The following is a 22,197-nucleotide window of genomic DNA, read 5'->3' on the forward strand; positions in this document are numbered from 1 at the left end:
CAGTCCAAACCAGTCTAACGTAGTGGCCCTTCACAGGAACCAGCCCAGAACCAGAAGATCAACACTTAGCAGGATGAGTTCACTAATTAGATCCTGATCTGCTTCTGACCGAGTAGATTTCAAACTGAGGAGGAAGCCACCAGCCGGGACCTGTAACTTCCTGTAACAGAAGTTATTTAGCAGCTGGAAAGGCTCCAAGCTGATTTCTATGATGGCAACAGGAAAACTGAAGCACAAAGTGAAATGAATCAAAGCAAAATGTGCACTGATGAGGAGATGAGCAGATTATCACTGTGAAGCAACAACTGTTTTGTTCTGATCAAATAAATGTTAACCGTTTGAAACTGAGAAATCACTGCAATCTGGATGCTCCACATTTACAACTAAAGCCTTCTCCAGAGCCGAGAGCGTCGCTTCTGCACTCCAGCTGAAACGGGTCACATCTGCATTGCTGCGACGAAACATGGATATTAACTGAATCCACAGTTTTCCACCATAACATGAAAATTAAGTTTGGGAGATCAGATTAACTTTAAAAGTGAACAGGCTATTAAACTAGACGGGTAGAAGTGCTGCTGCTGCTCTGTGACTGTGAGAAACACAGTTTTTATGTCAGAACTGATGTTTTATTGTTTTTAGGGGAATCCTGTAAATTTTGTGTGGAAAAAAAACAGGGCAAAAAAATCAAAAGTGCACAGAATTTAGTGAGTAAAATTTTCCACAGATGTCACCTACCTTTATCTTACTGTATAGACCTGAAACTTGAATTTTTTACTAGATTCTATTTTACTGCTGTTCTTTTAATGCTCTGACAGACAGAACTATAATAATAATAATAACAAAAATGATAATAATAATAATAATAATATGTTATAAATAAATGTATCAAGCAGCTCATTTTTCTATCTACTTCTTGCAACGCCTGAACGTTGTACTAACGGACCGGTCAGATACCGGATGCTGTGACACCTGAACCAGATTAAACCTGAAAACAAAGCTTTTAATTTCATTTTATCAAAAGTCAACTATTATTTATCATGAACTTTTACCTATCACTGTTCTCCTTAACTTAGTTTCATCTTCACATTTGTTGCTGTGGTGTGTTTTGTAGTCTGGATTAATAAAATAAACAAGACGAACTTACTCTGACCCAATAAATGTGTTGCTAATTAGTTAGCATGTACTCACCTTCAGCCAGCTGCAGTCCGCAGCCAGACGTGGACGTTCCCGTTTGAGCTGAGCTCCTGCTGGAGCTGCTGGAGCTGCAGCTCCCCGTCTCACCCTCCATTCGGCTTCTTCAAAACGTGCTTTGACCTGCTTGTGTGTGTTTATTCAGTGGCTGTCAGCAGGGGGCAGCATAAAGAGCAACACTCTTCAACAAGATGGCAGCTGCTTTCATTGACGGGCCCAGCTCTCAAGTAGCTTAGACAAACACGGATTCCCAAAGTTTCATTAATAGCTGACTCGTGAAGCACATTGAAAATGAGGTTTATGTAACTGTTTGCTTAGTGGCTCCATTAACTGAACCTGAATCATAATTTAGACTGGGAACAGTGTTTCACCCTGACCCAACGCTGACATTCACCTCTGCACTGGCTGCAGATTTGTACTGTTTTCTTCACACATTCATCTTTTAGCGTTTTATTGCACCTGCACCAAACTTCCAGCATCTTCTTATTCAGTATTTGTTTTAAATATCACCTTCATCCTCCAGCCCAGGAATGTTGGTCTTTAGATTATTTGCTTCACCTTGGCTGCTTGTAATAGTTTACATCAAGTTTTTTTGTGCGTGTGTGTGCATTTAAAGTCCTTTAAATAATGAATAGATGTTCCTGATTTTATTAAATTTAAAATATATTTTGCATTGATAATTTATGGTTGTGATAGAATCATACATGTGCCAAGGAGCAACATCTCCTTTCCAGTCATTTTTGCATCTCACAACATTTATCAGAAAATATTTATCAAGCTCCAGATGTGTTTACAGGGGAATACAAAACCGTCTGGAAAGTTGACTTTATATTTTCTGATCTGGTTAGCTATTATTTTACTGGAAACATAAAAAGAGGGGAAAAAATATGATGTGTTCAAAGTTTTATTACAAAACATTAAAAACAACTCTAAATGCTCAAGTACACAAAGTATCCGAGACGAAATTTAATATTTAAATCTTTAAAGAAACGCAAACAAAAGAAACAATCAGCAGTAATCCCAGTCAATCCTCTTGACGAATCCATATTAGTAAGGCACATTTAAAGCACAAACAGCAAACCTGTAGTGTTGCCAGATCGGCGTAAACTATTGTCTTAAATATTATGGAAAAAAAGAAACATATTGGTGCATGCTGACAGTGATGATGATAAAACTCTCTCAGGTCTTCGTCAAGAAGTCATGGTGTGAAGTTGATCTGCTTTGATTTACTGTGGAGAAGACAGAGACAGAGATCAGACATCGTACTGCAGCACCTTCATGCAGAGAACAAAGAACTTCCAAATTCACCTCTAACTTCTTATCAGTGTTTTCTAGTCACTGATAGATATAGTGCATTTATTTATATAATACTGGACTTTATGGGCTTACATCCTCATCCTTATCAGAGCAGGTTCCACAGATACAGCCGAACAATCCGTTGATCATCTGGAAGGCACAGAGGACGGCCTCCAGGGCGGCGGCCACCAGCAGAGTGGAGAACAACCCCAAGTTGAATTCAACCACATTCTCTGGTATCAAACACCTGCCCCAACTGTCCTTGTCTCCCAGGTAGTCTCCAGAACTAAAAGGAAGAAAATTATCATTGTCACAAAAGAGGAAAATAGCAAACTATTTAAAACATAATTATTAAATGAACCCTCCTCTCACAGTAGTTTCAGGTAAAACTACATACCTGCCCATGAATGGTCTTCCCCATGTTTCAATTTCAGTGCCATTGTCTGCCCTATATCTACAAACTGGCCCATTTTGAAGACCCACAGCTGCAACGGCCAAACTGTAAATGGCTCCCGCCACACCAAGCGCAGCAAACCCAATGGACAGGAACATCTACACACAGAACAACACGAGGCAAGGTTAGATTATGGCTCTATAGTCATAAAACTAAAGGCATGGCACACAGCACAAAGATTGTCCTAACAGTAACGTCTTCATTTTAGATCTGAATAGTACTGTCAGTACAAATGATGACAATACAGTCATTCAAACGTTTGGACTGATGGAACCCACAGAAGCCCAGATGAGTACAGGAGCAGCCAGCTGGGCTTGAAGTGAGTTGATCATTTAAAACTCCACACTGGGAGCCGTCCAAGCATTTATTTCATCTTAATAAAGTCAAATGAACTGATGACTCCACTCCACTGGCATGGTTGCCAGTGGAGTGGCAGTGGAGTGATTGCCTAGCTTAATACAGCTTGTGTGTTTTAAAACTGCTGACAGGCTTCCCCTCAGGCATTAGGCTACTTCGTTAGATCGGACCGGTTCCAGTACAGGTTGTAATTCATGCATTACTGTGGCACTGAATCATCTTTGAACTGCATTAGTTTGTTATAACAAATGTCCTGAAGGCGCGATGCTTATAAAAGGACACCAGATAAATTTCCTTTTCAGTTAATTTCTTCTTCATTCTGGATATTTTGAGGTTCTGGTTAAAGATGGCTCCTGGTTAACTTCATTTACTGAACCAGAGAGCTAAACTGTAGCATGTTGACCAGTTTGTACAAAAACAATATGCATAATTGTATTGCGATGCAAATCCTTTGATTTTCATGTTTCAATCACAACAAACATTTTTAACATGGCTTTTAAATGTCATTTGCCAAAATGACTTATGGGCAACATTTTGGTGGTAAAGAGTAAAAGATGCTGGTTTCATTCCTTATTGGCTGATTGAACTCTAGTGGTAGAATCAGAGAGTTAAGCTCTTTGATATTGGTGGTCTGACTAAAGGAAGTTAAAACTATTTAATATTTAATGATTCATTTGCAGATTGAACCATCAGATCCTGATGACCCAAATACCAAATTTTTATCCCAAATGAAAAAATTAAATCACGTGTTTCAGAAAATGGCTTAACAAGCATCAACGTTCACTTGCTGATATAACAGAGTTATAGTATTAATAGATCATCTTAGGTCAACTTTTCCCACCATGCAGCCTGGCCCTTATCACTGCTGATCAACTGAGTTAATTAATGCCAAAGGTACGACTCACCCCACAGCGGTTGGCGCAGCAGCTCTTTGTACTTGTCAGATGAATGTGAATGGCAGGAATGAGGATCTTTGAGATGAAAAAAGACAAGAGGGCACAGGGGGAGAAACGTCAGAGTTATGTGATGTCTACCTGTCCAAACACTGAGCTGTGAAAAATTCACATTGTAACCAAAAAATAGATAAATTACTACAAAAAAACTGCAGGGAGCCTGAACAAATGTTTAAAGGTTATACATTCATTTTCAGTTTGAAGATATTTTTGTTAGTGCAGCTCTGCAAATCTGTCGTTTATCAAAGGAGTGCCATTACCAGCGGTTACCGTGTGTCTTTAAATTACACCATAAAGCAGTTTTATGGCTCACAGTTAGACTACCGCCAGTTTTTTGACTAGCTGGATTTTGCTTGATAATCCTCTCAAACAAAAGAAAAATCAGTAAAAAAGGCGTTAATATCTTTAAATCCCTTTGTTAACAATAAAAGGATCAATTATTTAAAAGAAAATCTGTGATGTGGTCCCAAGAGACTGAAAGCTGAGCATGTCAAGAAAAAGAAAAAGGCAGGAATATTCCCGATAATCAAGTTCTCCTTATTTGGCTTGTATCAAACCATCAAAGCATGATTCCTGTAGGCCTACCTGACTAAAGAAGCATTCTGTCATAAAGGTAAACCACACTGCTCTGCCCGTCATTCCTAGGCTCAAATAAAAAATAAAAAAAACATTCCATAGCAGGTAATCTGCAGAGGTCTACTCACCATGATTCCTCCTCCAATAAAGCCTCCCATATATTTCACTTCATTTGTGAGCCTTGGGTCACTTTCGCTGTCTGAACCTGCATACTCGGTACTGAAGTCAGGGAAGAAGAGCATGATGTTGCAGATGACTGACACCAGAGCCAGGACATAGAGAGGGACGGCAATAAACTTGGAGCATGACCCTGTGCACATTTTGTCTGCTGGATGGAGAAGCTGTCCTTAAACAGAAGAAATCAGTTGCTTTGTACAGATCCGGTTGATCATTAAATTCCAAACCGCTTCAGTGATCAGATGCAACTGGTGGAAATTGATGAGATGCTTATATATGTTACTAAGGGTGGAGCAGTTAAAGGTGGCGCAACAGGAGATAAGGACATACAAGTTAATTATCATCTGAATTATGATCGAGTCTGTAATTTGTCTGATTGTGTGGGTGGAAATAAGTTTCCGTTAAAAATATGGCTTGTCAGGCACAATAATTCAGCGTCTTAGAGTCACATAGAATAAAATAAATAAATAAAACACTCCACGCTGTCCATGTGTTAGAAGCTGTTAATTAATAATACGCTTTGAATATCAGAGCTTCATTCTTTGGTGGTGGTAATTTTGAGTTGTGGATGTTCAATAATTTTTTTTTTTTTACCCCTCCAGGGGTCTTTTTTGTGGGCTCTAGTGTCCCTTATATGACAGTAGGCTGACAGGAAACTGGGAAGGAAAGGGGGGAAGACATGCGGCAAACGTCGTCGGGTCCGGGAGTCGAACCCGCGACGGCGGCGTCGAGGACTCAAGGCCTCCAAATGTGGGTCGTGCTAACCGCTACACCACCACGGCACGCCCAATGTTCAATAATTTTGACAGGTTTTGATGCTTAATATTTTTAGTTATGCGGTTTGTGCTATGATCAGTGGTGATCTCAGAATGGCTGAGTCAGAGCTATAAACCACTATCTGTCATCAGAATGACAGGTCACTGATAGAGACCAACCCTGTCCTATCCTATCAGTGCCGATGATGGTGTTTATTTATCTTATCAATCGATGGACTTTAGCCACACATTGTACAACATTGTAATCCCTTAATAGATAAAAATAGTGCCCAAGTATACATCAGAAGCTTTCACTGAGGTATGCTGCCATCTTTATTGTGATGTAGAAACACTGCATCGTCATCACATTTTCCACTGAAGCTTGGTTTTTTATATTGGTGGTTATCATTTTGTCTAGTTTAGGGAATGAAAACCAGGGTCCCCTCCAAAATCTTAAAACAACTTAAATGGTGGTAACTTAAATGGTGGTAACTTAAATGGTGGTAACTAAAATGGTAGGCATCACTGGTCCACTGGTGATGTCAAGGTTTGGACAGCTATTCCGTAGTACCCCAATTAAAATGTCAGAAATGTTTTAAAATGGTTGGTATGCTGAGTATGTAATGATGACCTTCTCAGGTCATGTACATTATGTAACACAGAACATTGACTGTGTGACCCAAAGCAATGCAGTGGAACATAGAAAGCATGGCGGTGGTGCATTAGAAAGCTACTTTGTTTTATTTTCTTTCAGGTAGTTATGCTGGCCCTGCATTGAAGTGCCGTCTTAATGTGGTGAAGGATTGTGGTCTGGAGTGTTAGCTCCTGGTGGGGTATGACATGGCAGTTTCAGGTTAGAGGTCAGACTAAGAGCAGTTCGGTGAAATGGCTGACCACAAGAAACAGCTAATCTTTCCCCAGATCAGGCAGACTGGAGCAGCCTTGTGGAGCCAGGCTTAGAGCAGGGGCTTAGTCAGCAAGCACCTATAGCGTGTTTCCACCCAAAAAACTTTTGGTTCAGTTTGTCATCCTTTGAACATTGGTGCTTTGTTAAGGGCCAACTTCCATGTCCATCAGTTTTGGCAACCAAGGATGCATCATCAACAGCAGTAGGAGAAGGTAGCAGCAAGATGGAGGAGTTGAACGTATTACTGTTTTTTATCATATATCTTCATAAACGGACTACTGCACATTCTTTGCAGCCGGTTTTCTTTGCTGAAATAGCAAAGAAAACCGACACTGACACTGACATGACACTGATGATGTCATGGATAGTATAGAAAAACCAGCTATTCTATAGTGCCCAAGTTAAATCACGGTGGAACCACTTTTGTTCTGTGGGAACAAGCAAAACCGGTTTGGGAAACGGAAGAGGCTCCAAACCATGCTGGTGGAAAACGCCTTCTAGTGGTCTGGGATTCAGCCAAGCTTAGCCAAAAAGGAGTTTCAGGACACCTGCTTCATGTGGGTCCATCATCTGCAGAGAGAAACATCGTGATCAGGTGCCATGCGCGTCGGCTGGCAGTCAACTTGCAAGTAAACCTGCAGTAATCTGAACAAAAAGTAGTTCAGATTACCCGGCCTTCTTTAGATATTGTCATGGGAGAGGACTTCAATGGGACTTCAATGGGACTCAGACTTCTTGTGTATTCTAACACGCAGATGATGAAGTCAGTGATGCGTCCTACTGATGCGTACGGTCACCATATGTATATTTGACCAGCATCTATAATAAAACATGCCGCATGTATAGCAGCTCATTACAACTCGCTACACCACCAGCTGACAGGTGATTAAATGTGAGATTTTGTAAATCACACAAACTTGTTTTAAAGCTTTTATGCAGAAACATACTGATATATATTCATGATGAAAGGTTCGAGAGATATTTTCCATTAAACCCAGTAAAGCATGGCCTTCATAAACAAACAATATTAATGTTGTGCTGAGGGTTTAGATAGAGCTCCACCTCTGATTCTGTTCTTTCCTTTTGACCTATCAGATTATGTAACACAGTGATGGGTTTCATGGGTGAGCTAAACTGTTTATGACACTTAAGTCATGATTTTCCACTGGTAATACATCTCTGACGGTATTAAGACACATTGATCCAGACACACCCACAATTTTTTACAGTGACAGACATGCAAGCACATACATAAAGAAATATTCTATCATTTTATTAGTACTTCGTTTGAATTCAGAATATGGTTAGACTGTATCTGAGATTAAATGTTGCATATCAAAGAATGCATTATTAGGTAAACTGAATATGAAGTAACATTCTGAGTTAGATGAAAGAGCGGAGAGTTACTGGCCAGAAGGAGCTGGACCTTCAGCTCCACCAATCACAGCGTTTTTTATCAGCTCGAAGGTGTTCATGTTCCGTGTGAGGCCCTGCTCAATGTGGACCCCCAGGAAACGGAAATCAGCTACCCTCTCCACACATTTTCCCCCAATGGTTAGTGGTGTAATGTCCGTTTTATTCCTCCTGTAATCTATTATGAGTTCTTTTGTCTTTGAGTTGTTGAGGAGCAGATCGTTCTCCCTGGACCACACCACCAGCCGCTCCACCTCACCCCTGTAGGTGGACTCGTCGCCTCCTGAGATGAGCCCCACCACTGTGGTGTCATCAGCAAACTTGATGATGGTGTTGCTGTGGTGGGCAGAGGTGCAGTCGTATGTGTACAGACAGTAGAGCAGGGGGCTCAGCACACAGCCCTGTGGAGAGCCAGTACTAAGGCTGAGGGCAGTGGATGTATGTTTTCCCAGGACAACACTTGTTGTCCTGCTGACTTCAGAGGATGGTTCACTTGGATGAAGGCGACTGATTTGTGAATTCTTTGGTAGTTTACATTAAAAGAAAAAGGCACAAAACATCAACAAAGAAATAAGAAAAAACATTTCACATTTCACATTTGAGTTAATTTTTTTTCAATTTAATTTAAAAATGCATTATCATCTAATCTACTATGTATTAAAATAGAGTAACATTAGTATGAAACATTAGCATGAATATTTGGGTACTAAGGTCATGCGGATAACAATAAAATATATACTAGTACATCTAAAAAATAAAGAATGTTGCATAAAAGCGCATTATTTGTTGCTAGTCATCTCAGAAAGTGAAACTTGTATATAATATGGAGTCATAATAACACATAGACTGATATATTCCAAGCCTTTGTTTATTATCATTTTGATGATTATCAGCAGGACGCTGCTGATGACCTGCAGATTTAAAAGCTGCAGGACATCAAGCTCCTAAATATGGTATATCATGTTCAAACTATAAGTTCAAGTTTGTGTTTAAAAATGGAACAATATGTATCAATGAACATTTACATGTTACTACATGAGATTGTAGCCAAGTGGCTAATTTCCATCTCTGGTCCCATTGGCTGGTTGATGCTAAAACACATTATGAAAATCACATCACACTTCTAGATAAGTGAATGCATATAATGATCATAAAATGCATACATATTATATTACATAATAATTGTTGATACCTTAAGCTTCCTCAGAGCTACTTTAAAGCTCTTATAAAAAAAAAAACACATTAAAAAAAAGAAAACAAAAAAGGAAAAGGACTCAACAGCGGCAAATTCACACCCCAGGAAACAAGATTAAAACAATCTAATGAATTAATGAAAATGAAAGAAAGTGATCATTCATGCTTTATGTTAAGCTAAGTGTTATTTGGACACTGGATCAACAGCAGCCTAGGCACGATTTCCCTGATTATGCTTTCATGTTAGGTTTGAAGCCTTAATGGAAAATGATTGATGAGTCCTGACAAGACCTTTGACCTCAGAATTAAAACCCTCATTTTATTTAGCCACAAAGAAACACAATGATGCACCACATTCTTACTAGAAATCAATTAAGAATTTTTGGAAGCATGACATTGATATTTTAACCGATGAATCCCGAATCATTTTGCCATTCATTCAGGCTTAGCTTACCATGTCATGTTTACCAACCGTCACAGTTCACAGAATAGCAGAAACCCTTCAAAAGGTTGATGGGAATAATGTTTATTTTCAGGCAGCACATATGAAGAATTTTTCAAAGAAGGAATTCAAAACATCAAACTTAGAAAATAGCGTACTTTCAACAATCATAAACATAAAGTAGAATGATCACTCCTCGTGTGTGAACATGTGCTATTCAGTAGGATTACGCAGCATAAACTTTGACTGAATTAACTCAATAAACTCAGGTGGTGGGATAATAATACACCAAGTTGTAAATAAGCCAAGTGACATCAGCACATCATTTTGATGTAATCAGGTTCTGAGAACTCTGAAAGGAAGTCCATGTCCTGGTATAATGACATCAGCAGTATTCAGAGCCTTCTGTCGACTGACTTCCTGCACTGCACTGTTCATACTCAAATCCTTCCAGCTGTTGTCGTCAGACCAGCCCTCAAATAAGTCCCCTGCAACAAGGACAGTCCCAACAGATGTCCCCTCCACCTGGACGCTGACGTCTTGTCCCGTGTGGCCCGGGGTGGGAACTACGCACACCTGTGATGGAGGAAGACTGGATGAACACCGGATGCACTGAATTTAACAGGCTTCATAGAAATGGTTCACACATGATTTTCTTTAATCCGTTTCACAGTGAGTGATATTTTGATTATTGTTCTTATTCCTGATGATTTCACTGTGATGCTAACAAGTAAAAATGGGTGGAAATCATCAGGAACAATGAATGACATAAAAACACAGAACTGTCACTTGATCTGACAGGACATTCTTCTGGGGACATAACCATGTGTCCCTTAGGTCCAATTATTTCATTATTCATAACAAATTTGTTCAAAACATAATGCAGTTCAGAATGAAGGTAAATGTTGCAACTTTTGATAAGATTCAAAATTATTTATATATGTATCTTACTATTTTACAGAATGTTTTTTTTTTTTTTTTGGTAAAACCATTAACTTCCTGCCTGGTTCATTCCATGTGAACTTACAAGTCATTTCTGAGTTCCAAGACAAAACTAAAACCTGAAACACCTCCTGGAGATTGATTATTCTGCTTTTGATTTTTTGAATGTTCCTACTACGTAAATGTTCCTCGGACTCAACTTAAGAGAAAAGGAGATCGGGTCTTCTCCGTTGCTGCTCCTATTCTATGGAATAATCTACCTTTCCAGATTAGATCTGCTCACAGCCTGGATCATTTTAAATCGCTTCTTAAAACTAATTTTTATTCTTTGGCATTTAGTTGAGGCCTGATACTGTAGCTCTTCTGTTGTTTGTTTGTTTTTTCTTTGTTTTACTTATTATTACTCTTATTATTTTAACATTATACATATACTGCATATTTTTTCTTGCATTATTTTTCTTTTTCTTTACATCAACTTATTTTATTATCATTTTTTACAGCACTTTGATGCAGTTTTAAAGCTGTTTCTAAGTGCTCTATAAATAAATTTGACATTGAAACTTTGGTTTGGGAAAAGTTAACACTGAAATTCCGGAATGGCATCTCATCTATCCTAACTGTGCTGTGTTTATGTTTCTGAGGAGTTGCATTTCCTTTCCCAGGGTCTACAGCCATTTTACTGAGCTGTCAGTGTGACCACAGCTTTCTCTGTAAGGGGCGTTAAGCAGCGCAGCCCGAAGCTTCGCTTGGCCAGTCAGCTGGCTGAAAGAAGGTTTCCACAAACAAAATCAGTTGTCTAGAAATAAACTTTATTCTGTTTGTCTATTTTGCAGCCAACTTGCAGAATCTACTCATTATTTCCTTAGATAGAAATTGTTTTAACCAATTTTAATAATAAATTGAACTTGACTGCATGGTTTGATAATTAAGATTAATTGGATGTATAATTGGATTGAATTGTTTTTTGGGGTTTTTAAAAAAAAAATTATTTTTTTTACATATGTTGTGACTGCAGAACAGTCAGTTCTACAGTCGGAGCAGAACCAGACAGTCCGGATAGTCCAACTGATCTAATATCAGCTCTCTTACTAAATCAAAATAAAAAAATTTAAAAAACAGTTTAATACAATAATAATTCTAACATTTAAATCAAATTGCTACCTTATTTTAGCAAAAAATAAAATTATTGTGGAATTTATATTTTGTTTGTTTTAAATACAATTTGAAAAAGTAATAAGATCCTGGTGGCAAAGAGATCTGTTAACATTGTGAAGCCGTGGTTTTTATGGCGTTTTCACTCATTACACTGAGAATCTATCCAGACGGATGTCTGCCCGTTTCCAGTTGCTGGAAAACCAGAGGAGTTTGTCATCTGTGGTGTAAGAACTATTAGCAATACGAGCAAATAACGGTGGATCGATGCGTATCTGCAACCTGTACAGAACTGTGTATTAGTGATTCAAAGAGTAGCCTTTAGAATAATAATAATAATAATAATAATAATAATAATTGACAGATTATTTCTGCAATAATCACATCATCACTGTTGTGTTTTAAGGTGAAAGTTGGTGGCATTCTGACTTCCAGGGTTGTTACAGTTAAGATTTCCGAGGTGAACGAAACGCACCGCATGAATCTTTCCAAAGGAGAAAAGAGAAGCTTGTTATACACAGAATGTTTTGGTGAAGTTTAAATAAAGTGTTGCAGGCGATGTGATCCTTACATGATCATCCACAGTGTAGATCTGTCCCTCTGCCAGCTGGTTGGGACGGTAAATGTCTCCCTCACTGATATCGTATCCCACTATAGTCAATGCAGAAGGGAAGAGATTCAGATTTCCAATGTGATCTGAATGTCCGTGAGTTCCCACCACCAGCTGTAGATCCCCGGGCTCCAGGCCTCTTCGCTTTAATGACTGGAGGAGGAACTCCCGGTTCCACGGCCCCCCGGTGTCCACCAGGATGTCCATGACTCCCCTTATGAGGGTAATAGTCCCGTCGGCTCTAAACGACCCATCAGTCTGAGGGACGCAGTAACCGACTTTAAGGACGGACACAGAGTACGGCTGGCCCGGGAAGTCCAGCTGAGTCTCTGACAAACACACTTTCTGATACTGACCACACACTGCGGCCATCTGACCCAAAAATTCAAACGACTTTCTGCACAAATACACAAACTGCTGCTGGTGTCTGTGACCCACAGGCTGGACGCTTCTTCTTCTTCGTTATAAGGACTGATCTATGGGGGAATGCTGCCCTCTTTCGGTCCAGACATGCAACTGAATAAAAACTTCTGTAAACGTTTGAAGAGTAAAGCATGGTTAGCTTTTTAGTGTTTTGTTGATATGATATGGATAACTAGCAAAATGTTCCGAAGTAAGGATGATTTATTTTGAAATATGTTTTGCTAATTAACATTTAGCTTCCAGCTAAGACTAAAAGCTAATGTTAGAACCATAACGGGCTTTTATTTTGATTTTTTATAAACAGCTGCTGTTTGACGAAAACAAAGGATTAACTGTGTCACAACAACATGTGTGATGAATTAAAATGAGTTGAAAATGACTCAAAATGTGTTGAAACTGAATCTGAGTCTGAATAGTATGCACAGTGGAGAATAACAAGGTAGGCTACGCATGCTGCAAAAGGGAATTCTGGGGAATAAAGACAGAATTCTAAGAAAATAATATTGTTTTGCATAAACTAAAAGATACACATTATTATTTTTATTTGACTAATTTATGTGTGCTTATTTCACTTTGTGGATTGAAAGAGCTTTGAGTAATACCAATAATGTCAATGTCTGTGGTTATTATTTTATATCATGATTGCCCTGTGCCACTCTGTTCCTCCTCTTTGAGCTCTGGATGGGAGCATTTCCAGATAGCAAAATGTGGACAGGCAGAAACATTGGATCCATGTTGAAGCCTGACATTTAAAAAGTGGTTGGTGACTTACATGTTGAGCCAACGTTAGGTTTTCAACCATAACTTATACTGTGCTCACTTCTCCTGTTCGTCACTCTGGTTCAGTGACTGAAGAAAAAGCAGCAGGATGTAAAAACCCTCCACAGTCTCGGCTCAGACTGGAGGAAAGGTTTTCATAAGTCAGAGTCTGAGCTGTGAAGCCTTAAAGGACGGCTTAAAAACCATCGGTGTTGGCTACTTGGAGTTGAATTTTGTATTGACATAACTACAAATGAATTAACTTACTAAAAAACCCCATTTCTTTTAATCCTGTTCTCCAGTTTGTGCTTTGATCAGTTATGAAGTTCTATTAAAAATGTGGGCCTTCCTTTAATATATAATGTTTCCAAAGATGATTATGGTTAAAAAAATAAGACTCCAGAAAAAACAGATTGAAAGAAGAATATTTTATTCAACTCAAGAGTTACAGCACTGATGAATTTTGTGTTGTGGACCATTAATAATAAAAACAATAACAAATAGAAAACAAAGCTGGCTTCTAACTATTTATTCTGACATTTTGTTTTGGCTCTTGAATAATCAGAATCTCGTCTCCAGCCAGGCACCAGAAACCTCGCTGTCCGCTTCCAGAGTCATTGATGTTTTAATTGGCAGGAGAGTCCAGCTAAAGAAACAGAAGAACAAATTTGAGAAACGCCGAGACAAACGCACGTCATTAAATACTGAAACTTTGCTGAGATGTCTCAGCAGCTCTACCTGCTACATCCAGAGTAATGGTGTCAGGTGAGGTCCATCTCCCCAGCGGTCAGTCTGTCTCAAACCTGAAGTGATGCTGGCCCGCATCGCCCAGCTTCACACCCCGAATCTGAACCGAACGGCTCGAATTGCTTCCCCCGGTGTAGCTAGAATGCAGGGCAGCCTTTCAGTAACGTCATTTTACTGTAACAATCACAGCACTTGCAGTTTTTCTCACCGCGGCTGGAAGGGCTGATCTGGTTGGGGTCGGTGTGGTGACCACATAACGCGCCTCACAGTGTGACCTGGGGGAGTTTTACACAATGTTGTTCACTTAAACATATCCCAAAGCCATAAACAAAATATTTATACTGACACTTTATGAGATACAACAACACAACATACTATTAGTGTGAAGTGGGGGGAAAAAAATTCAAACTTTTCAGATTTCTTATACTAAAAAAAAGGGACAGAATTTTCATGCCTCTCCAAAATAATTAAATATTTAGTTTGGATCTGTTACATAAAACCCCAACAAAGTACATTTACTTGTTTTCGCAAACATTTGAACCGTCCATCTAAAGAAACAAATGATCCACCTGAGGGGTGTAGTTGTAACGGCAGGGCAGAGTCACTGTAGTTCCTGCACACACACACACACACACAGATCGCTCTTCTGGAAAACGACACACTCCACCTGCTCCGAGTACCTGGGAGACACAAACGCTTTGAATCTTTCAATTGTCGGGGCTCTAATTTAGGAATCTATGCACAAAAAATACAAGTAACAAAAAACATTTGAAGCAAACAAATGCATATGTCACAGTAAAAATCATGGAAGTGCACAAGAGACCAAACAATTTAAACCTCAAGAACTCACCCTCAGAGTGTCTGCATCCACCTCAGCCAGTCACTTCAGGATGTTTGTGTCCCTGACAGTGATGGAGGCGAGGAGGTTCTCTAGCGATGAGGGAGGCTCAGTGTTTGGCGTCTGTCAGGTGGGAGGAGGGGGTGAGGCGGATGGGGGTGAGTGTGAGTTTGAAAGTGATCGGCTCCTCATCTGTCGTTGTTTGACCCGTTTCCACTGTTGCTTTTTATGCCACTTTCTCCATCTGAGTCTGCCTCAAAAGATGAGCTAAAAGAAGAAATTGTGACATCCTTGTGATCTCATCACTCCTGCAGCGCTTTCAGAGACGCGTGTCTGTGCTATAAGTCAAAGGTCATCAACCTGCGGTACGTGTCAGATTCACTTGTCATGCAACAGTCCTTCATTCCTTCTTCTTCTGCTCCGTCTCTCTTAGGTATGACAAACGTACTTATAGTAGGTTTTTTAAAGCTAACTTCACCCAAATAAGGCTCAATGTTACTTTAGTGGATTCACAGGAAGGGGCTACAGGCAGCCTGGCATCTTCATGGGGATTTCCAAAGTAAAAGCTCCTAAATGCTGATCAAAGTAAAGCATAAGATATGGTTCAGTAAAATTTTACTGGAATCATAAGTGTCATTCAATACTACATCAGTTATTGTGTACAAAGTTAGACATAATTTCTAACTCTCTGGAAGTTTTCAGAGTGTGATTATGCCACTACAATTTGAGAAATAAAAGAATTTTCAACATTGTTTTGGCACTAAAGCTGCCAATAAATGTGTTCAAATCCCAACAAGCCTAGAGCTATTTTTCATAAAAGCACATATAAAAGTGCAGGCGTTATAGAGCTTCTTTGAGTTGTGTGCAAAAGACACAAAGGGGCGGGGGGATTTAATGAGAATTGTTTACTGCACTGTATGTATAAAAGTGTTTTAGCGTTGCTCACTGTAAATAAACATTTTGCACATTAAATTATTATTATTTTTTGCATATATGATCTAACAGCAAGGAATACCAAGGTTTCAATTCTTGAATAATTAAGAAAATAATCTCAACTATAGAATGGCTGAATAGTTACGGTTGTAAAAAATGTATTTAGTACTAACAGATGGTGTGTAAACCTGGGGCCACTGGATCATCTGCCTTTTTTGTCAGGCTTTGTATATTTGTTTTAGTCCTCAGTCCTCTCTGTCTTCTCTCTCCTGATTGGTTCAGTGCTGTTGTCTTGTCTCAGTTATGCTGGAGAATCATCACATAATAATACACACATTCCTTTATCTCTGTCTAAATAATAGATGATTGAAAGAGACTTTCTGATCAAATCATCATCATGTCCTCACCTTTTCCACAATCTCTTACAACCAGTAGATCAGCAGGTGGAGCAGGTCTTCTGCTTTAATTGTTGGTCAGCTCCAGTCATGTGACATGAGTTGACGGAGAAAAGAAATAAAGAGAAAACATAACAGGATTAAAAAACAGAGAATATACATCTACAGAAAAAAGAAAAAGTTAGAATTTTGACCTCAATTTCATCCATATTTAAAATTGTTACTTGGGTAAAAATATGTTTTCTTACTTTTTTTGTCAACAGGGTTCTCTTATCTTCCTCCATCTGACTGGTGGTGTTGAAGGTGGAGGTTTACCGGCTGAGGAGATCCAACCTGAAATGATCAGAGACATTATTGATCTGCAGACTCTGAATCTGGGATCAGAAACCAACGCTGGGTTCTCTACAATGTTTCTAAATTTGCTTAATATTCAACATCTTACTGATGAACAGGTGAAATTTCAGCATAGGATTTTATGGCAATGCTTGATTTGTTATTGAAAGACCTACTCACATGATGTCTGTCTCTTTATTCTGTGTCCTCAGGTGTCCCCCCGTTGCATCAGGAAACTTCATCTCAGGATTTTCTGTGTCCCTTCAGTCCTCTGTGTCTTCTCTCTCCTGATTGGTCCAGCACTGTTGTCTTGTCTCAGTGATGCTGAAGAATCAACACATGATCAGACACACTTTCCTTAATCTCTGTCTAAATAACAGATCACTGAACCAGACTCTCTGATCAATTCATGAACATGTCCTCACCATTTATAAAATCTACTAGAACCAGTAGATCAGCAGGTCCTCTACTCTATTCCTGATCCTCCTTCCATCAGCTCAAACTCATCAAAGCTCTGCTGTTATGAAAGGACTCAATAAATAAAAAAACACACAAAACAAAAGTGTCAGTGAGGAGAAAGTACAGCAGAAAATAGGAAATAGGTTTGAATATTAACCTCAACCTCCTGCATGTTCAAAAATTGTTGTTGTGTAAAAGTATATGTCCTTACATTTTTTTTCAACTGGGTTCTCTTATCTTCCTCCATCTCACTGGTGGTGTTGAAGGTGGAGATTTACAGGCTGACGAGATCCAACCTGAAATGATCAGAGAATCAGAGATCTGCCACCAGTATCATGTGAAAGTGGAATGCAAAAACTTACAAGCAGTGTGAAAAACAAGGGATCCAGAAGGCAGGAACCACATGGACAACGATGAAAGGATCCAGCGATGAGCAGCTAAAACCTGAAAGATTAAAAACTGGGAGACTGGATTAGTAGAGAAACAGGACAGAATAATTCACTATATTGGAGAGCAGCGTGTAGGGAAGCATCACTATTACACCTTGAAACATGGGGGAGTTGAGAGGAAAACACAAAGATGAAGAAAAGCCCCGGTGCAAGGCGCTACCTAAGACTTCCTCAGTCCTGTCAGAATCCTTATAATCTAAAATACTAAATCTAGCAGCGGGATAAAGAAAAGCCCTGGTGCAAGGCGCTACCTAAGGCGTCCACAGGCTTGCTAGAAACCCATTGGCTTTAATAAAAAACATGAGAGAAATGATGATGTCCTAATGTGACTTCCCAAATAGGTCTTCAGTTTTTACGGATCCCAATCTAATCAGAATCACTTGACAAGACGCAGTGAGGTCTAAACCAAACGTTTCTGGAACTCTCTCTTGCTGTAATTCCACTAGATGTTGAAGGTATTGCTGCCTCTTCTGTGTCCAGTTCAGCCTCCAACCAGGAACAGAAGCTAGAGGGTGACAAAGTTGGACTATCACAGCGTGTTGATGGTGAAGGACTGAAAATGCGAGGAGACAGAATGGGATCCTCATATAGCATCGTTGGTGGGAGACTGAAAACACTGGGTGACAAAATGGGATCTTCATAGTGCATCAATGTTGAGGGACTAAGGACGGGGACGGGGGATGAAAAAACAGGACTTTTACGTGCCATTATACACGAGGGACTGAGGACGGGGGATGACAAAATAGGATATTCACATGATGTCCAAGGTGAGAGACTGAGGACAGGTGGTAACACAATGGGATCTTCATCATAGGGAAAGGACGGGACACTATACTTGGTCTTCTTGGCGGCCAGCTCATCTTCATCATAGCGTGTTGATAGTGAAGGGCTGAAAACGCGGGGTGACAAAATGGGATCTTCATAGTGCATCAAAGTTGCGGGACTGAGGACAGGGAATGGCAATCCAGGATCCTCACACGACTTCCAAGGTGAGAGACTGAGGACAGGTGGTAACACAATGGGATCTTCATCATCGGACGGGACACTATACTTGGTCCTCTTGGCGGCAAGCTCCTCTTGATCATAGTGTGTTGATGGTGAAGGGCTGAAAACACTGGGTGACAAAATGGGATCTTCATAGTGCATCAATGTTGAGGGACTGAGGACGGGGACGGGGGATGAAAAAACAGGACTTTTACGTGCCATTATACACGAGGGACTGAGGACGGGGGATGACAAAATAGGATATTCACATGATGTCCAAGGTGAGAGACTGAGGACAGGTGGTAACACAATGGGATCTTCATCATAGGGAAAGGACGGGACACTATACTTGGTCTTCTTGGCGGCCAGCTCCTCTTGATCATAGTGTGTTGATGGTGAAGGGCTGAAAACGCAGGGTGACAGAATGGGATCTTCATAGTGCATCAATGTTGAGGGACTGAGGATGGGGAATGGCAATCCAGGATCCTCACACGACTTCCAAGGTGAGAGACTGAGGACAGGTGGTAACACAATGGGATCTTCATCATCGGACGGGACACTATACTTGGTCCTCTTGGCGGCAAGCTCCTCTTCAGCAACAGTGTCCCTAGGCCTCTTGGCTGGGAGCTTCACTTCAGCAACACTGTCCCTGGTCACAGATGTCACATGAGCCGCGTCCTCTTTCAAACCTACCTGATGACTAGGTTTTGATGGTGGGTTGTCCTCCTTCGCAGCATCCACCTTCTTCGTTGTTCTCCTGGCACGGCTGGAAGTCAAAGAAGCCATGTCCTCTTCCAAACCAACCTGATGATGTTGCAAGGTACCAATAGGTCTGGACTTCTCTGGACGCAAAATGGGCTCTTCCTGTGAAGTACAAGGAGCCATGTCTTCTTTGGGCTTCCGAGCCACCCCAATGTCTTGTATGTATCTGAAATTTGGGGGAAGAATCTCAGGCAGCTGTGACGCAACATCGGCCAGACTACTGTCACCGGAGCCCAGCAGATCAACCGTCGATTTCAGAAGTTTCAATGCCTCTTCAAGTACTCCTATTCCCCACAGAAATTTAATGTTTGGTCCAAGGACCTGGACAACCCGAAATCGGGATTTAAAGTCCTGGTCTCCATTACCTACCTCGTCTTCGCTCGAGCTGGTAGTAGAGCTACCACTGGAGCTGGTAGTAGAGCTACCACTGGAGCTGGTAGTAGAGCTACCACTGGAGCTGGTAGTAGAGCTACCACTGGAGCTGGTAGTAGAGCTACCACTGGAGCTGGTAATATTGCTATCACAGGAGCTGGTAGAACAGTCCACAAACTGCGGAGATGAACTATACCTCAACTCCTCTCCATGGTCTTCAGAAACCGCGTCGGCTTCATTTAACCACAACTTACCTTGTTCCTTACCATTATCAGGATGTCCCTCCAACATTGGGGATCCATCTGCTGGAAGCGCCATGGTATGGGCTGTGAAGAAAAAAGACAAAGCAAAAAAAGCTATAATTCTGTATCTTGAAAAAATCACAAAAGTCCAAAGCAATGTTTAGAGGGAACACTGAAATCCCAACAATACAATAACCCAGGTTTGTGAATGTGTTTGTTTTTCTTGAATATATTTAATTAATTATCAAATAAATAAAGCTTATCTTTAGTCACACAAAAAAACTGAAAAAAACACCATTTTACATAAAAACCAGAACAAACTACAACTCAATGATCAAACACGTATAGACCATCACCACTCAGACAAACAAACTTGCAGCTTCATCTTGGTACCAATCAATCATTAAACACAATAAATCAAATTTAGATTTATTGGTAATTCATCCCTAGCCATAAACTCTTAAACATTTGGAAACATAAATTAAAGAGCTATACATTGTGTTTATGACTTTTTAAAGGCTAATGAAACACTTGTAATCTTAGATTGTGCCATTAGTGTGAATAAAATAAAACCCTGCAACAAGTTACTCATTTTACCTTCTATAACAACCCATCCTCACAAATCTTTGATGCTACAGGTACATTTTATCATTCTTAATAATAGCCAGGGATAAGATACGTGGTCAATTCATTACTATTATACTTAAATCACTGCTTACACAACTTTAATACTTTAAAAGTATCAAAGTTTTAAAAAATATGTTTCCAATAATAATAATAATCTGATAAACCAGAAAAAATAATTAAAATAACAATCTGCATCCCTTATAGGTAAAAGGTCATTTTATTTATATAGCACATTTTCAGCAACAAGGCAATACAAAGTGCTTATGTGTGCATGATGCCTCAAAGTCTTATTATCACATGTTAATATTCCTCCAAATGGCTCAGTTATGGCTGAAGGTAGTGTTATGAAATGAATTATATCAGCCTGAAGATCATGGCTGCACACAACCCAGCAATAAACTCAGAGGAATGTTCACACAATTATATTGCTCCAAATGCTTCATTCAATATGACCATCTCCATGGAGACAAAATACATCAACAAAATGGATTCTCTAAAAGTAATTCTCTCAAACTAAAATAAAAAGTTTTCCAATCACCACACCACTATTAATATTGCAGACACTTTCTGAAAATGTAATCAGCGTGAAAATATATTACAGCTCCAAACATGCAAAGGACCAACACAGCATTTCGTAAACAACTAATTATTGAAAACTCCTCTTTCTTAGAAAAAGCAAACTAATAAGTTTAAATATAAACTAAACTACTTAGAAATAATACAGGAGAAATGTATATCTAAAACATTTCTAATATTCAAGTATTAAGGTTTTATTTCAAGCAACGTATCCAAGGAGACCAAATGTGTAATTGAGGCATTTTTTGAAACCTGGACCAGGCACTGACCACTTATTCCAAAGATCTGAATAAAACAAAACAGATTTTCTAAAACCAGAACTAACTTTTTAAACCACATAAACCGTGTCAAACCCCCGCAATCCTCCAAGATTTTAACTAACAAATGAATCACAACTGGACCAACTGAAACTGAGATGATTGTTTTTCTAATGAATTTTAACATTCACTGTTAACATTCAAGTAACTTCTGAAAATGATATGTCACTAAAATGCAAAGGAACAAAAGGCTGTTTTTCTGGTCTTGAGTAATTACAATAAACTAAATAATTTAGTTACTTTGTAAAATCAATAGGCACACATTGATTGTTCTTTAATTATTTTTTTTATAAGAATAAAGTTGTATGTTGTTATTTAATCAATGTATCCATGGAGACTACACATACCACATTTTTCAAAAAGCTGGTTCCAAAACTTCTTTCAAACCAAAACAACTACAAACAGCATTACTGACATTTTCCAAAATGTCAAATAACTAGCACATGAATCACAATACAAATTCAACTAACTCACAAATATGTTGCAGCCCAAAAATGCAAATTATGCCTTCCTAAACAAAGAGCCAGAATTCATCAAAGCTGACTTTAACCAACTCAAATAA

General features: G+C 39.4%; 2 protein-coding genes and 1 long non-coding RNA gene across 7 annotated transcripts; all 3 read right to left on the reverse strand.

Annotated features, from left to right (window-relative positions):
- Positions 1-2,079: 2,079 nt before the first annotated feature.
- On the reverse strand, positions 2,080-5,258 carry tm4sf21b (transmembrane 4 L six family member 21b). Its single transcript, XM_028037372.1, has 5 exons — positions 4,956-5,258; positions 4,204-4,269; positions 2,885-3,039; positions 2,581-2,773; positions 2,080-2,420 (listed from the first exon to the last, which is right to left on the reverse strand). The coding sequence occupies exons 1-5, from the start codon at positions 5,145-5,147 to the stop codon at positions 2,418-2,420; spliced, it is 609 nt and encodes a 202-aa protein (XP_027893173.1). The 5' UTR covers positions 5,148-5,258; the 3' UTR covers positions 2,080-2,417.
- A 3,673-nt stretch (positions 5,259-8,931) lies between these two features.
- On the reverse strand, positions 8,932-12,890 carry mblac1 (metallo-beta-lactamase domain containing 1). Its single transcript, XM_028038581.1, has 2 exons — positions 12,381-12,890; positions 8,932-10,291 (listed from the first exon to the last, which is right to left on the reverse strand). The coding sequence occupies exons 1-2, from the start codon at positions 12,789-12,791 to the stop codon at positions 10,052-10,054; spliced, it is 651 nt and encodes a 216-aa protein (XP_027894382.1). The 5' UTR covers positions 12,792-12,890; the 3' UTR covers positions 8,932-10,051.
- A 1,124-nt stretch (positions 12,891-14,014) lies between these two features.
- On the reverse strand, positions 14,015-18,829 carry LOC114157536 (uncharacterized). Of its 5 annotated transcripts, none has more exons than XR_003598175.1 (13): positions 17,669-18,829; positions 17,518-17,602; positions 17,273-17,364; positions 17,028-17,171; positions 16,763-16,847; positions 16,527-16,596; positions 16,293-16,425; positions 15,547-15,762; positions 15,199-15,453; positions 14,918-15,028; positions 14,557-14,623; positions 14,340-14,485; positions 14,015-14,247 (listed from the first exon to the last, which is right to left on the reverse strand). It is a non-coding gene; the product is annotated as an uncharacterized LOC114157536 (long non-coding RNA). The 5 variants fall into 5 exon arrangements; XR_003598177.1 differs by having other exon boundaries at positions 17,273-17,378; XR_003598178.1 differs by lacking the exon at positions 15,547-15,762 and having other exon boundaries at positions 16,289-16,425; positions 17,669-18,827.
- Positions 18,830-22,197: the final 3,368 nt, after the last annotated feature.

This window comes from Xiphophorus couchianus, chromosome 14, assembly GCF_001444195.1.
Source record: "Xiphophorus couchianus chromosome 14, X_couchianus-1.0, whole genome shotgun sequence".
NCBI lineage: Eukaryota > Metazoa > Chordata > Actinopteri > Cyprinodontiformes > Poeciliidae > Xiphophorus > Xiphophorus couchianus.

What these genes read in the sequence shown, in the direction of transcription:
- tm4sf21b (XM_028037372.1), bottom strand. Translation starts at nt 5,147, where the DNA reads ATGTGCACAGGGTCATGCTCCAAGTTTATTGCCGTCCCTCTCTATGTC. An exon ending in TTATTGGAGGAGGAATCATG is followed by an intron (nt 4,270 to 4,955) that starts GTGAGTAGACCT and finishes TTCATCTCAAAG; the next exon opens with ATCCTCATTCCTGCCATTCA. An exon ending in GCTGCGCCAACCGCTGTGGG is followed by an intron (nt 3,040 to 4,203) that starts GTGAGTCGTACC and finishes TTCTGTGTGTAG; the next exon opens with ATGTTCCTGTCCATTGGGTT.
- mblac1 (XM_028038581.1), bottom strand. Translation starts at nt 12,791, where the DNA reads ATGGCCGCAGTGTGTGGTCAGTATCAGAAAGTGTGTTTGTCAGAGACT. An exon ending in TCTACACTGTGGATGATCAT is followed by an intron (nt 10,292 to 12,380) that starts GTAAGGATCACA and finishes CCTCCATCACAG; the next exon opens with GTGTGCGTAGTTCCCACCCC.